General features: G+C 43.0%; 1 protein-coding gene across 13 annotated transcripts in view; it reads right to left on the reverse strand.

Annotated features, from left to right (window-relative positions):
* Positions 1–12,316, reverse strand: part of mapk8ip3 (mitogen-activated protein kinase 8 interacting protein 3) — a 92,091-nt gene that overhangs the window by 37,244 nt on the left and 42,531 nt on the right. For 8 of the 13 annotated variants that reach the window (XM_082973555.1, XM_082973558.1, XM_082973560.1 and 5 more), the window contains 10 exons: positions 11,909–12,143; positions 11,540–11,642; positions 11,354–11,472; positions 10,590–10,601; positions 10,099–10,116; positions 9,427–9,484; positions 8,858–9,010; positions 8,717–8,780; positions 1,768–1,919; positions 1,462–1,518 (listed from right to left, as the gene is read on the reverse strand). In XM_082973555.1, the coding sequence (XP_082829681.1) occupies positions 1,462–1,518; positions 1,768–1,919; positions 8,717–8,780; positions 8,858–9,010; positions 9,427–9,484; positions 10,099–10,116; positions 10,590–10,601; positions 11,354–11,472; positions 11,540–11,642; positions 11,909–12,143 (971 nt within the window). The remainder of the gene's footprint in view (positions 1–1,461; positions 1,519–1,767; positions 1,920–8,716; positions 8,781–8,857; positions 9,011–9,426; positions 9,485–10,098; positions 10,117–10,589; positions 10,602–11,353; positions 11,473–11,539; positions 11,643–11,908; positions 12,144–12,316) is intronic. The other 5 variants (XM_082973562.1, XM_082973561.1, XM_082973559.1 and 2 more) reach the window with 1 other exon arrangement.

Here is a 12,316-nt window from a genome sequence, read left to right on the forward strand (position 1 = left end):
ATCAATCCCAGAACAACAGCAAAGGACCTTGTGAAGATGCTGGAGAAAACAGGTACAAAATTATCTATATCCACAGTAAAACGAGTCCTATATTGACATAACCTGAAAGGCCGCTCAGCAAGGAAGAAGCCACTGCTCCAAAACCGACATAAAAAAAGGCAGACTACGGTTTGTAACTGCACATGGGGACAAAGATCATACTTTTTGGAGAGATGTCCTCTGGTCTCATGAAACAAAAATAGAACTGTTTGGCCATAATGACCATCGTTATGTTTGGAGGAAAAAGGGGGACGCTTGCAAGCCGAAGAACACCATCCCAACCGTGAAGCATGGGGGTGGCAGCATCATGTTGTGGGGGTGCTTTGCTGCAGGAGGGACTGGTACACTTCACAAAATAGATGGCATCATGAGGATGGAAAATTATGTGGATATATTAAAGCAACATCTCAAGACATCAGTCAGGGAGTTAAAGTTTGGTCGCAAATGGGTCTTCCAAATGGACAATGACCCCAAGCATACTTCCAAAGTTGTGGCAAAATGGCTTAAGGACAACAAAGTCAAGGTATTGGAGTGGCCATCACAAAGCCCTGACCTCAATCCTATAGAACATTTGTGGGACGAACTGAAAAAGCGTGTGCGAGCAAGGAGGCCTACAAACCAGACTCAGTTACACCAGCTCTGTCAGGAGGAATGGGCCAAAATTCACCCAACTTATTGTGAGAAGCTTGTGGAAGGCTACCCGAAACGTTTGACCCAAGTTAAACAATTTAAAGGCAATGCTGATTGAGTGTATGTAAACTTCTAACCCACTGGGAATGTGCTAAAAATAAATAAATCACTCTCTACTATTATTCTGACATTTCACATTCTTAAAATGAAGTGGTGATCCTAACTGACCTAAGACAGGCAATTTTACTAGGATTAAATGTCAGGAATTGTGAAAAACAGAGTTTAAATGTATTTGGCTAAGGTGTAAGTAAACTTACGACTTCAACTGTATATTCTGACGGCATTTTGTGATGTTTCTGTTCGTTTTGAATTTCGGGTAAGGGTTTTTTGGCTGTTCGGGCACACAACATTTTTTCTCGAGGCAAGCCGAAGCCTACGCCCTTTCGTCGTGATTGGTCAACAGTAGGGATTCTTCTATAAAGTCTTTGTGGTCATTTAACAAGAGGCGACTCATTTAAAAAATTAAAAAATATTGAGAACTACTGCACCAAACATCTTAGATGTAATATTGCACAACTAAGAACTCCGTGGCAAAAACGTCAAAATAAATGACTGATTTATTGAGTTATCTTAGATTAATTAGGACTATTTTGAGTCGTCTCAAAATTGACAAACAGAACTATTGCCGCTTTTTTATCATTTTTCAAGCGAACATCTTTTAAGGGAGTATGCGAGCACACTTGTTGAAGTATGCTGACATCTTTATGCTCCATGGCACTGATAACAACTCACAACTGCCAAATGGTGGATTTCTTCTTCTCCTGCATCTGAGGACTCTCCCTGGATGCCCTGAGGAGACAGAGAGAGGCATGTTTTTGCAGGAATAAAGCATGGGAGCAGCATATACCTAGCATGATCACAGATCTGTTGGTCTTGTCAACGTCTTTGGTCATTGTCATGCTAAATATAGGAGATAGGGCCTGCCTTTCCTGATCATCTCTGTCCACCAGACGGCCTACAGCATCTCCATTAGCCTCTCCTTGTACTGGTTCCTCTCCCCTTTACCCCTCACTCCCCTCCTCCTTCTCCTCTCATCACCTAATCATCTCTGTCCACCGGACAGCCTCCTGTAGTTCCATTAGTCTCTCCTTGTACTGGTTCCTCTCCATCAGGACCCTGGCCATCTCTACCCGCGTGAAACGCCGACGCTGCGTCATAGTCACATCCCCATCCACCATCGGAGACGAGTACTGAGGGAGAAAAGGAGGAGGAGAAAAGGGAGGCGGGGGAGAGAAGGCGGGGGAGAGAAGAGAGGAAGAGAGAGGGGAGGATGAGAAGGGAAGAAGAGAGAAGGGGGGAGGAAAGAGGGCATATTCATACTCTTTTACACTGTTGTGCCTGCTGACCCCAAACTGTTCTGTGCTGGCTGTCAGAAATGTTCTTTTTCACAACATTTTCAGAAAGAAAACTATTGAATGCCAACCCAAGAGGCATAGTTAGCTTAACATGCCCCTAGATCAGCATTTCTGTCACACCCTGATCTGTTTCACCTGTCTTGGTGATTGTCTCCACCCACCTCCAGGTGTCTCCTGTTTTCCCCATTAGTCCCCGGTGTATTTATCCCTGTGTTTCCTGTCTCTCTGTGCCAGTTCGGCTTGTTTTGCCAAATCAACCGGCATTTCTCCTAGCTCCTATTTTTCCCAGTCTCTGTTTTTTCCTAGCCCTCATGGTTTTGACCCTTGCCTGTCCTGACGCCGATTCCGCCTGCCTGACCACTCTGCCTGTTCTGACCTCGAGCCTGCCTATCCCCTTGTACTGTTTTGACTCTGACCTGGTTTATGAACTCTCGCCTGTCCCCGACCTGCCTTTTGCCTACCCCTTTTGCTGTAATAAATATCAGAGCTCAACCATCTGCCTCTTGTGTCTGCATTTTGGTCTCGCCTTGTGCCCTTACAGTTTCCCAAAAGAGGGGTCACCCGATTTGAAAATGGGGTCGCGAGAGAATCTCCAGTAGCCGCTAGATGTGGTTGTAATAAACAGAGCGGTTTCTGTTATCTTCCTACAAATGCCTCTATCTTTTCAACAGTTCAAACTACAAAATATTTTGACACCATCACTTAAAGTTAAGAGACTAAGGAACACGTACAGTGCATTTGGAAAGAATTTAGACCTCTTTACTTTTTCCAAATGTTGTTGCGTTACAGCCTTATTTTAAAATGTATTAAATTATTTTTTCCCCTCAATCTACACACATAACGACAAAGCGAAAACAGGATTTTAGATTTCTTTCAAATTTATTACAAATAACCAACTTACATAAATATTCAGACCCTTTGCTATGAGCCTCGAAATTGAGCTCAGATGCATCCTGTTTCAATTGATAATTCTTGACATGTTTCTACAACTTGATTGGAGTCCACCTGTGGTACATTCAATTGATTGGACATGATTTGGAAAGGCACACACCTGTCTATATAAGGTCCACAGTTGACAGTGCAGATCAGAGCAAAAACCAAGCCATGCAGTCGATGGAATTGTACGTAGAGCTCCGAGACAGGATTGTGTCGAGGCACAGATCTGGGGAAGGGTACCAAAACATTTCTGCAGCATTGAAGGTCCCCAAGAAGACAGTGGCCTCCATCATTCTTAAATGGAAGGAGTTTGGAACCACCAAGACTCTTCCTAGAGCTGGCCAAACTGAGCAATCGGGGGAGAAGGGCCTTGGTCAGGGAGGTGACCAAGAACCCGGTGGTCACTGACAGAGCTCCAGAGTTCCTCTGTGGAGTTGAAAGAACCTTACAGAAGTACAACTATCTCTGCAGCACTCCACCAATCAGGCCTTAATAGTAGAGTGGCCAGACAGAATGCCAAGAGTCACGTCTGGAGGAAACCATGCACCGCTCAGCACCTGGCCAATACCATCCCATCGGTGAAGCATGGTGGTGGCAGCATCTTACTGTGGGGATGTTTTTCAACTGTAGGGACTGGGAGACTAGTCAGGATCGGGAGAAAGATGAATGGAGGAAAGTACAGAGAGATCCTTGATGAAAACCTGCTCCAGAGCATTCAGGACCTCAGACTGGGGCAAAGGTTCATCTTCCAACAGGACAACAACCCTAAACACACAGCCAAGACAACGCAAGAGTGGCGTCGGGACAAGTCTCTGAATGTCCTTCAGTGGCCCAGCCAGAGCCTGGACTTGAACCCGATCGAACATCTCTGGAGAGACCTGAAAATAGCTGTGCAGCGATGCTCCCCATCCAACATGACAAAGCTTGAAAGGATCTGCAGAGAATGGGAGAAACTCCCCAAATTCAGATCTGCCAAGCTTGTAGCGTCATACCCAAGAAGACTCAAGGCTTAATCGCTGCCAAAGGTGCTTTAACAAAGTACTGAGTAAAGGGTATGAATACTTATGTAAATGTGATAGTTTTTTATTTTTAATACATTTGCTAAATATTCTAAAAACCTGTTTTTACTTTGTCATTACGGGGTATTGTGTGTAGATTGATGAGGGAAAAAAAACGATTGAATCCATTTTCAAATAAGGCTGTAACGCAACCAGGGCTGTTACGGTGATCGTATTACCGCCACACCGGTGGTTACGAGCCTCTATTGTCCCTCTAATCACTCTGACAGCAATGCAAATGTATTCAAAAATCGAATCAAACACTTCATGAGAGCCCATGAGATCATGTTCCGCAACATTTCTATAGGCTATGCAATTGCGTGAGAAAACAGAGTGATGGCCTCTATTAAAAAGTGATGGCCTCAATCACATTGACCGTTACTCTCTCGCGGGAATTTCGCTAATGGTCCGTATGTAGCCAAACGTAGCTGCTGCTCATGTTGGTATCTGTACTGATGGTGCAAAAGCCATGACAGGGAGACATAGTGGAGTGGAAAAGCGCATGCAAGCGGTTGCTCCCAACGTCACTTGAGGACACTGCAGCATCCACTGAGAGGCTGTTGCTGCCAAGGGAATGCCTGACAGCTTGCAATACGTTTTGGACACTACAGTGAAAATGGTTAACTTTGTTAAAGCAAGGCCCCTGAACTCTCGGGTATTTTCTGCACTATGCAACGCTTTTACAACACACAGAAGTGTGCTGGTTATCAAGGGGCAAAGTATTGACTTTTTTTTTTTTTATTGCGAGACGAGCTTAAAGTTTTCTTTACTGACCATAATTTCCCCTTGTCTGACCGCTTGCATGATGACGAGTTTCTCACACGACTGGCCTATCTGGGTGATGTTTTTTCTTGCCTGAATGATCTGAATCTATGATTACAGGGACTCTCCGCAACTATATTCAATGTGCGGGACAAAATTGAGGCTATGATTAACAAGTTGGAGCTCTTCTCTGTCTGCATTAAAAGGACAACACACAGGTCTTTCCATCATTGTATGCTTTTCTGAGTGCAAATTAACTCAAGCTTACGGACAATGTCAAATGTGATATAGCGATGCACCTGAGTGAGCTGGGCGCGCAATTACGCAGGTACTTTCCCGAAACAGATGAAACAAACAACTGGATTCGTTATCCCTTTCATGCCCTGCCTCTAGTCCACTTACCGATATCTGAACAAGAGAGCCTCATCTAAATTGAAACAAGCAGTCCTGTGAAAATTTAATTTAATCAGAAGCCACTGCCAGATTTCTGGATTGGGCTGCGCTCAGAGTATCCTGCCTTGTTGCAAATCGCGCTGTTAAGACACTGATGACTTTTGCAACCACGTACCTATGTGAGAGTGGATTCTCGGCCCTCACTAGCATGAAAACTAAATACAGGCACAGACCGTGTGTGTAAAATGATTGAAGACTCTCTCCAATACAACCCAACATTGCAGAGTTATGTGCATCCTTTCAAGCACACCCTTCTCATTAACCTGTGGTGAGTTATTCACAATTTCCGATGAACAAATACGGTTTTATATGTAAGATGGTTAAATAAAGTGCCAAATTATTGATTATTATTATTTGTGCCCTGGTCCTATAAGAGCTCTTTTTCACTTCCCACGAGCCGGGTTGTGACAAAAACTCACACTCATTCTTATGTTTAATAAATGTATTGTATAGTGTGTGTGGCAGGCTTACAATGATGGCAAAAAACAACATTTGAGAGTGCGCTGACCCTGGTGATAGAGGGGGTACGTAGCTGGAGGTTGAATGTTTGAAGGGGTATGGGACTATAAAAAGTTTGGGAACCACTGGTGTAGGCTACATTACATGGATTTATTAGACTTTTTAAAATGTAGATGTTCCAAAGGTCTGCATCAGTGGCTTGTAGGCTATGCGTGGAAGGCAGGAGATGCTAAATGTGTTTATGATAATTAACAGTCAATTACCGTGAGCCTGGCAGTTATTTGCCTGACAATCACCGTTTGACAAAATTTCATGACCGCCATAGCCCTAAACGTAACAAAATGTGGAAAAAGTGAAGGGGTCTGAATACTTTCCGAATGCACTGTATGTGTGCCCCTCTACAATGCCCACAAGCCACGCAGGACTCATCAGAACAGTGGACAAGACCAGGTACTAAATCAGACTGGGGGAAGAAAAAAAAACAAGATCATACAAAATTATGGCCTGATGATCTTTTGAACTGTCCAATACCTTTCTGATGCATTTCAGTCACTTCAAACCATACTTCCTGTAGATTGAAATACTGTCAAAAGTAGAAGTAAAAACATTGACTGTTGATTACATCACTTTGTTACAAGGTGGGGTCGCGAAACATTTTGTATATAAAAATGGGGTCGTGGGCTAAAATAAATTGGGGAACCCCTGCCCTAGCTAATCTTAGTTGAACAGGTAGGTATGTGAAATGCGGTTGTGAATTTCATATGAGCTCAATTAGGATTGAGGGCTCCTGCAAAGGCATTTCTGGCAAACTACCAAGGTCAGTTCTACAGAGAAAACTGGCACAATAATCTCAATAGTAATTTGGCAGGTGGCATTCTCCCAGGATTAACCCATATATAACAAATCTACCACCAATTACAGTAATTCGACATTTGAAAAAAAAAAGAAAAATCACTGTTGTACTTGCCTTTCTTGCACTACCAGCTGCATTAGTGTGAAAGCAAAATTGCAAGACTATGTTATAATACTGTAATTGCATCAAATGGTTGTTTTATGCAACAAAATAGAGAGTTCTTATAACTCTATTGTGTCTGTGTGACCTGAAAGTGGGCCTCTGGGGAATTTAACACTGACATGAGTTAATGTTTCTGTACTGGGGTACCAGGGGGAGATGGCTTCAGTGTGGAGTTGGGGGGGCCAGACTCTGGTTTCTACACAATGAGGACAGTTTTAGCAGAAGATACTGTCTGCTGTGAATTATAAGCATCTTTCATACAAATCTTAACCTCATGACCCATTCCATACATCTGTTGTTTGTCATGTAAACTGAAGAAGGATGGACTTTGCTATAAAACGCTGTGGCTCAAACCAGCTCGTTGAGTTCCCAGTGATCACCTCCAGGGGTGATTACCAACCAGCTCCATTACTGCAGTAATTAAATAATAAAGTTTGATTGTTTTGAAGAAATCTAAAAGTCTCATTTTTGATTACAATAATTCCACCACACTAGTTTTTCCTTACTTGATTTTTCTGCTTTATTAAAGAAAATGTTACCTACAGAAACCAGGTTTCCATACAACCTTTTAATGCGCGTAAAGTACATGTCGGATAAAAAAAATTGCACCACAGGCCTGATGGAAATAGCAAATGTAGACAAAACAAAATACGCTAGACAAAGTGGGATATTTTTCTGTCTGTAAAATTAATTATGCAAGAAAAGGCGGTGGAAACGCCTTTATGAGCAAATAATGATATATACTGAACAGAAATATAAATGCAACATGTAAAGTGTTGGTCCCATGTTTTATGAGTTGAAATAAAATATCCCAGAAATGTTCCATACGCAGAAAAAGCTTATTTCTCTCAAGTTTTGTGCAAAAATGTGGTTACAGAGCATTTTTCCTTTGCCAAGATAATCCATCCACCTGACAGGTGTGGCATATCAAGAAGCTGATTAAACAGCATGATCATTGCACAGGTGCACCTTGTCCTGGGGATAATAAAATGGCAATCTAAAATGTTCAGTTTTGTCACACAACACAATCCCACAGATGTCTCAAGTTTTGAGGGAGTGAGCAATTGGCATGCTGACTGCAGGAAGGTCCACCAGAACTGTTGCCAGAGAACTGAATGTTCATTTCTCTATCATAAACTTTTTAAGGTATCTGTGACCAACAGATGCCTATCTGTAATCCCAGTCATGTGTTATACATAGATTAGGGCCTAATGAATTTATTTCAATTGACTGATTTCCTTAAATGAACTGTAACTCAGTAAAATCTATGAAATTGTTGCATGTTGTGTTTTGTTCAGTATAATAACCATCATATCAAAGTAAACTTGGAGTCACGCGATGATGTGTTGTGTGGTCCTCCCACTACGACTCGGGAAAGCATGCAGTTTATTAGGATACAAATGAAATAAGTTATGAACTTCACAGAGTGGTGAAAGTCCACATTGATGAGCTTAATGATCCTCTTCAATAAATATCTAGGGTCTTATTCTGGTAACATGATGATCGATCTCGCTCTTTTGTCCATAATAATCTCATCATGTTGTAGGCTATTCCCAGACTGTATCTGTGAGGTATTTGCTAGAGCGCATGTGCCAAGACCAGATTGTGCACATTCGCTATATAACGAAAATAATTTGTCACAAAACCATCAGTAGAAATGAAAATGTGATGGAAACCCATTTAAATTGTATTTTTATTTGGTACATGGGAGTTTAACTGCAAAAGTTTGTTTTATGTGCACTAAGTCACCACGCATAGCCTTTTATCCGCAACAAGTCAATTTGATGGAAACACATCTCCGATGGAAGCACATTTGAAAATATTTGCATGAAAATCTGTTGCCAATTGGATGGAAACCTATCTTATGACTCTATAACCATGATATGTGGCTCTGGATAAGAGTGTCTTCTATATGACTAAATGTACATTTGTTTATTTGTTTTACTCACATCTTCTCCTCCTTCATCCTTGGAGTCCTGAGATGCTCCCAGAGTCAGAGCCTCTGCTCTTAACCTGAAGAGGCAAAGAGTCATAAGAGTCAAAAGTCCCACACACTATGCCCGCATGCACACACTCCCACCACCCCTCACCTCTTCAGCTCTTCTTCCAGTTCTTTAACCTTTGTGTCTACTTTCTTCTTGGCGGTCCTAAGGGCCTCCAGTTCCTCTCTCAGCACCTCATGCTCCCCAGAGAGCTCATCCACTTTGGCTATTAGGTCGTTCTTCACGATGTTCAGAGCATTTCTGAATGGGGAGAAATGTTAATCAATAACTGTACTGCTTAACTCAATAATGGTTTCCAGGTGGGGAGGGAGGACACGGACAGACGGACGGGGACATCTTGTATTCATTTATTTGATTGTTTTTTTTTGTACCTGTAACCCCACCTCAAAAGAAAATGGACAAAACTAAATAAAAACATAAAAAATAAAAAACCCACTTTCTCTCCGTGTCTGACTATCAATCTCAAACAAACACACACACACCCCACCACACATCCTTGCATGTCTGTGTGTGCTCTCTCTATTCATCAAAATAATTTACTTTTTACTCAACCCTTGCAAAAGAACAGCCCCCCTAGTAAATCTATCTTGCACCAAACCATCTTTAATATGCAGCAGCACAACAAACAAGTGTAAGTTCAAAACACACACACTTACTTGGTCTCCAGAAGATGTTTGTTCTCCGTCAGCAGATTCTCCACCTCCTTGCCCATCCCTGTGACGTATCAGTTAGCGTTAGTGTTAGCATTGATTAGCACTAACAACACTCTTTCTAGCCTGGTCCCAGATCTGTTTGTGCAGACTCATTCTATAGCTCTATAAACACTTCATGAACTCTCCAAGTGTTCATTAACTATAAACTTAGTTAACTTTTTTTCATGAACACATGAATCGTCTTTGAATATGAATTCTGGGGCTATTTATGGATGAATTCTACTTCAGTAATGTATGAACATTTGGAGGTTTTGGGGAGCATCATCGTGTTTAAGCCAACTTCCGCAAGCTGAAATGAAACCAAGAAAAGCTCAAAAGATTTCCCAAAAGAAATACAGATATGATAATGTGTTTGCTGTGACATTATAAAATGAAAGGAGAATAAATCTCTGAAATTAAGTCAAAGATGAAAAACAAATACAAAAGAAAAAAAAGCTTGCCAGACTCAAATAACAGCCAACAGGAAATGGGAGGAAGTGACACAGCAGAGGAACAGGTAGGAAATGGCATCACAACATGGAACGCAGCAAAGACGAGACATCACAGACAGACACAACAACATGAGAAGATGAGCAACCTTCTAGAGATGCTGAATAAGGCTAGAGGGAGCCTTACCGAAAAAATCATCACGGACTGGGAGAGAGGAAGAGAAACGGGGAGAGAGGAGAAAGAAAGAGGGAGGGAGGGGGAAAAGACCAGAGAGAGAGAGAGAGAGAGAGAGAGAAGGAGGGATGGGGTGAGATAAAAGAGAGAGAGAAGAGAGAATGCTGATAAGCACTTGTTATATACTAAAGCTTCAGAGAGTAAAAAGAGAGCTTGGACCTGTCCAAAACCAGAGAACACTAGAAGTCAGTTTAGACTCAGAGAGATTTACCTTTATTGACCACAGGGTTCAGTTGAGCTTAGTAACGTTACGACCAACCAATCAAAGAGAGCATTATCTGGACTAGATCAACATTTAAAACAGCTGGTGTGGCCTAGAATGCCAGCATCGTGTTATTGGGTAAAGCCTACAGGCACACAGTGGAACTTCATGTATTGGAAGGTGGGAGGCAGGGGTGTGTGTGTATGTGTGTGTCTGAGAAAGAGAGGGTTCAGATACACACCTGAGAACTCCCCTAGGGGCGTGTCCAGCATACACAGGAAGGGAGAGAGGAAGCACAGAGAAGGGTCACGGGTCAATAAACTAATATGATCGCAATGAAATAAACCAATCATAAAGCTATGTCAACTAAACCCAGTAACAGAAAGTAAACCAAGACTAAATCAAGAATAATTTAGCTTGCCCTGTAAAATCAGCCATTCAAATATATCAAATCAATGGGGAACTGCAGCCATGGTGCAAGTGATATCCTAGAGTGCTTTGCAATGCAGTGGAGGATGGGGGAGCTGCCGGGAATGTGGGGTGGTGGTGAACATTCCGCTGTGTGTAGGGTTAAAGTTCAGAGCCAGCCAGTGCTATGGCAACGGTGACACAGCTGGTGACACAGCCTCAAAACATAGTGTTTAAGATAAACATATTTCACAGGAATAACCATTTCCTCTTTTTGAGGCACCCACCAGCTTAGCACTAAGCACCGCAGTTTACATTCCCAATGACTCTTTGCGTAATGCAGACAGAGGTCGGGTTCCAGACGCATGCCAGAACTCACAAAGCTGGATAGGTGTTTAACATATCAGCTCACCACATAATTTGAAATAGCAATCTGACACCCGACTGTGCAGTCGATGACATGGCATACAACTATTGGTTAATGCAATGCAACGTTTGCAATGTAGACAGCCTGGAACATGACCAGAGACTGGCCCACGCTGTCTTCCAATAGCTCATTTGCATATACCACACCCAGTGCTCCTCTGATTGGCTTACCTAGAAGCTCCGCCCCGGCATCAACATCCCCAATGATGTCAGACTTGGCATCCTTGATCTCATGGTAGAGGGAGTCTGTGTTGATACCGAATGCCTCATTCACGATGCCCTGGGAAGGACTGACACACACACTGATATTTAATCATTGCGTGTGTGTGTGTGTGTGTGTGTGTGTGTGTGTGTTACCTGTTTCCTCCACCATAGAGACGGGGGTCCACACACATATCCAGCTCTGGGGTGGAATCGATGATCTCTTGGAATTCTGACCACTCGTCACTGCTACCCATACCTGAGTACAAATAGAATATCATACACACTCAATACCGCATTCACAAAGCATCTCAGAATAGGACTGATCTAGGATCAGTTTTGCCTTTTAGATCATAATGAATAAGATTACATGGACAGGGGAGGACCTGATCCTAGATCAGCACTCCTTCTCTGAGGGACTTTATGAATACAGGCCCTGATCACACAATGAACCACTCATGCTAACGTGTGTGTGTGTGTGTGGTTGCGTGTATGTGTGTGTGTGTAACTGCACGTTACACTCACCAATGCTGACGTTCCTGGTTTCCTGGGAGACCTGCACCTCCATGTTTCTGCTGAGGCGTTTAGCACTCTTCCTGCCGCGGCTTACAGCATGAATTGGGTCGAACTCGCCGGGCGGGAGGAAACCCTCGTTGAGGGGCGTGACGGTGGCGGAAGGGACGGAGGACGTGGGCGTGTTGGACTTACTTCCTGTGCTACTGGGCGTGGCCGCTACCGAGTCCGACTCAGAACCATCCTCCTGGGGCATCAGAGGTCACGGGTTAAAGAGGTCAAGGGGCTATATTGTAAAAGAGGGGCTGCATCCCGATTCCCCCCCTTCTCCCAAAGTGTACACTTCCCTTCATGGATTTAACAATGGTGGAAACTTCCACCAGACAATGTTTGCACCAAGCCAATGCTTTTAAATCAATG

Source organism: Salmo salar, chromosome 03 (assembly GCF_965601325.2).
Source record: "Salmo salar chromosome 03, fSalSal1, whole genome shotgun sequence".
Classification (NCBI taxonomy): Eukaryota; Metazoa; Chordata; class Actinopteri; order Salmoniformes; family Salmonidae; genus Salmo; species Salmo salar.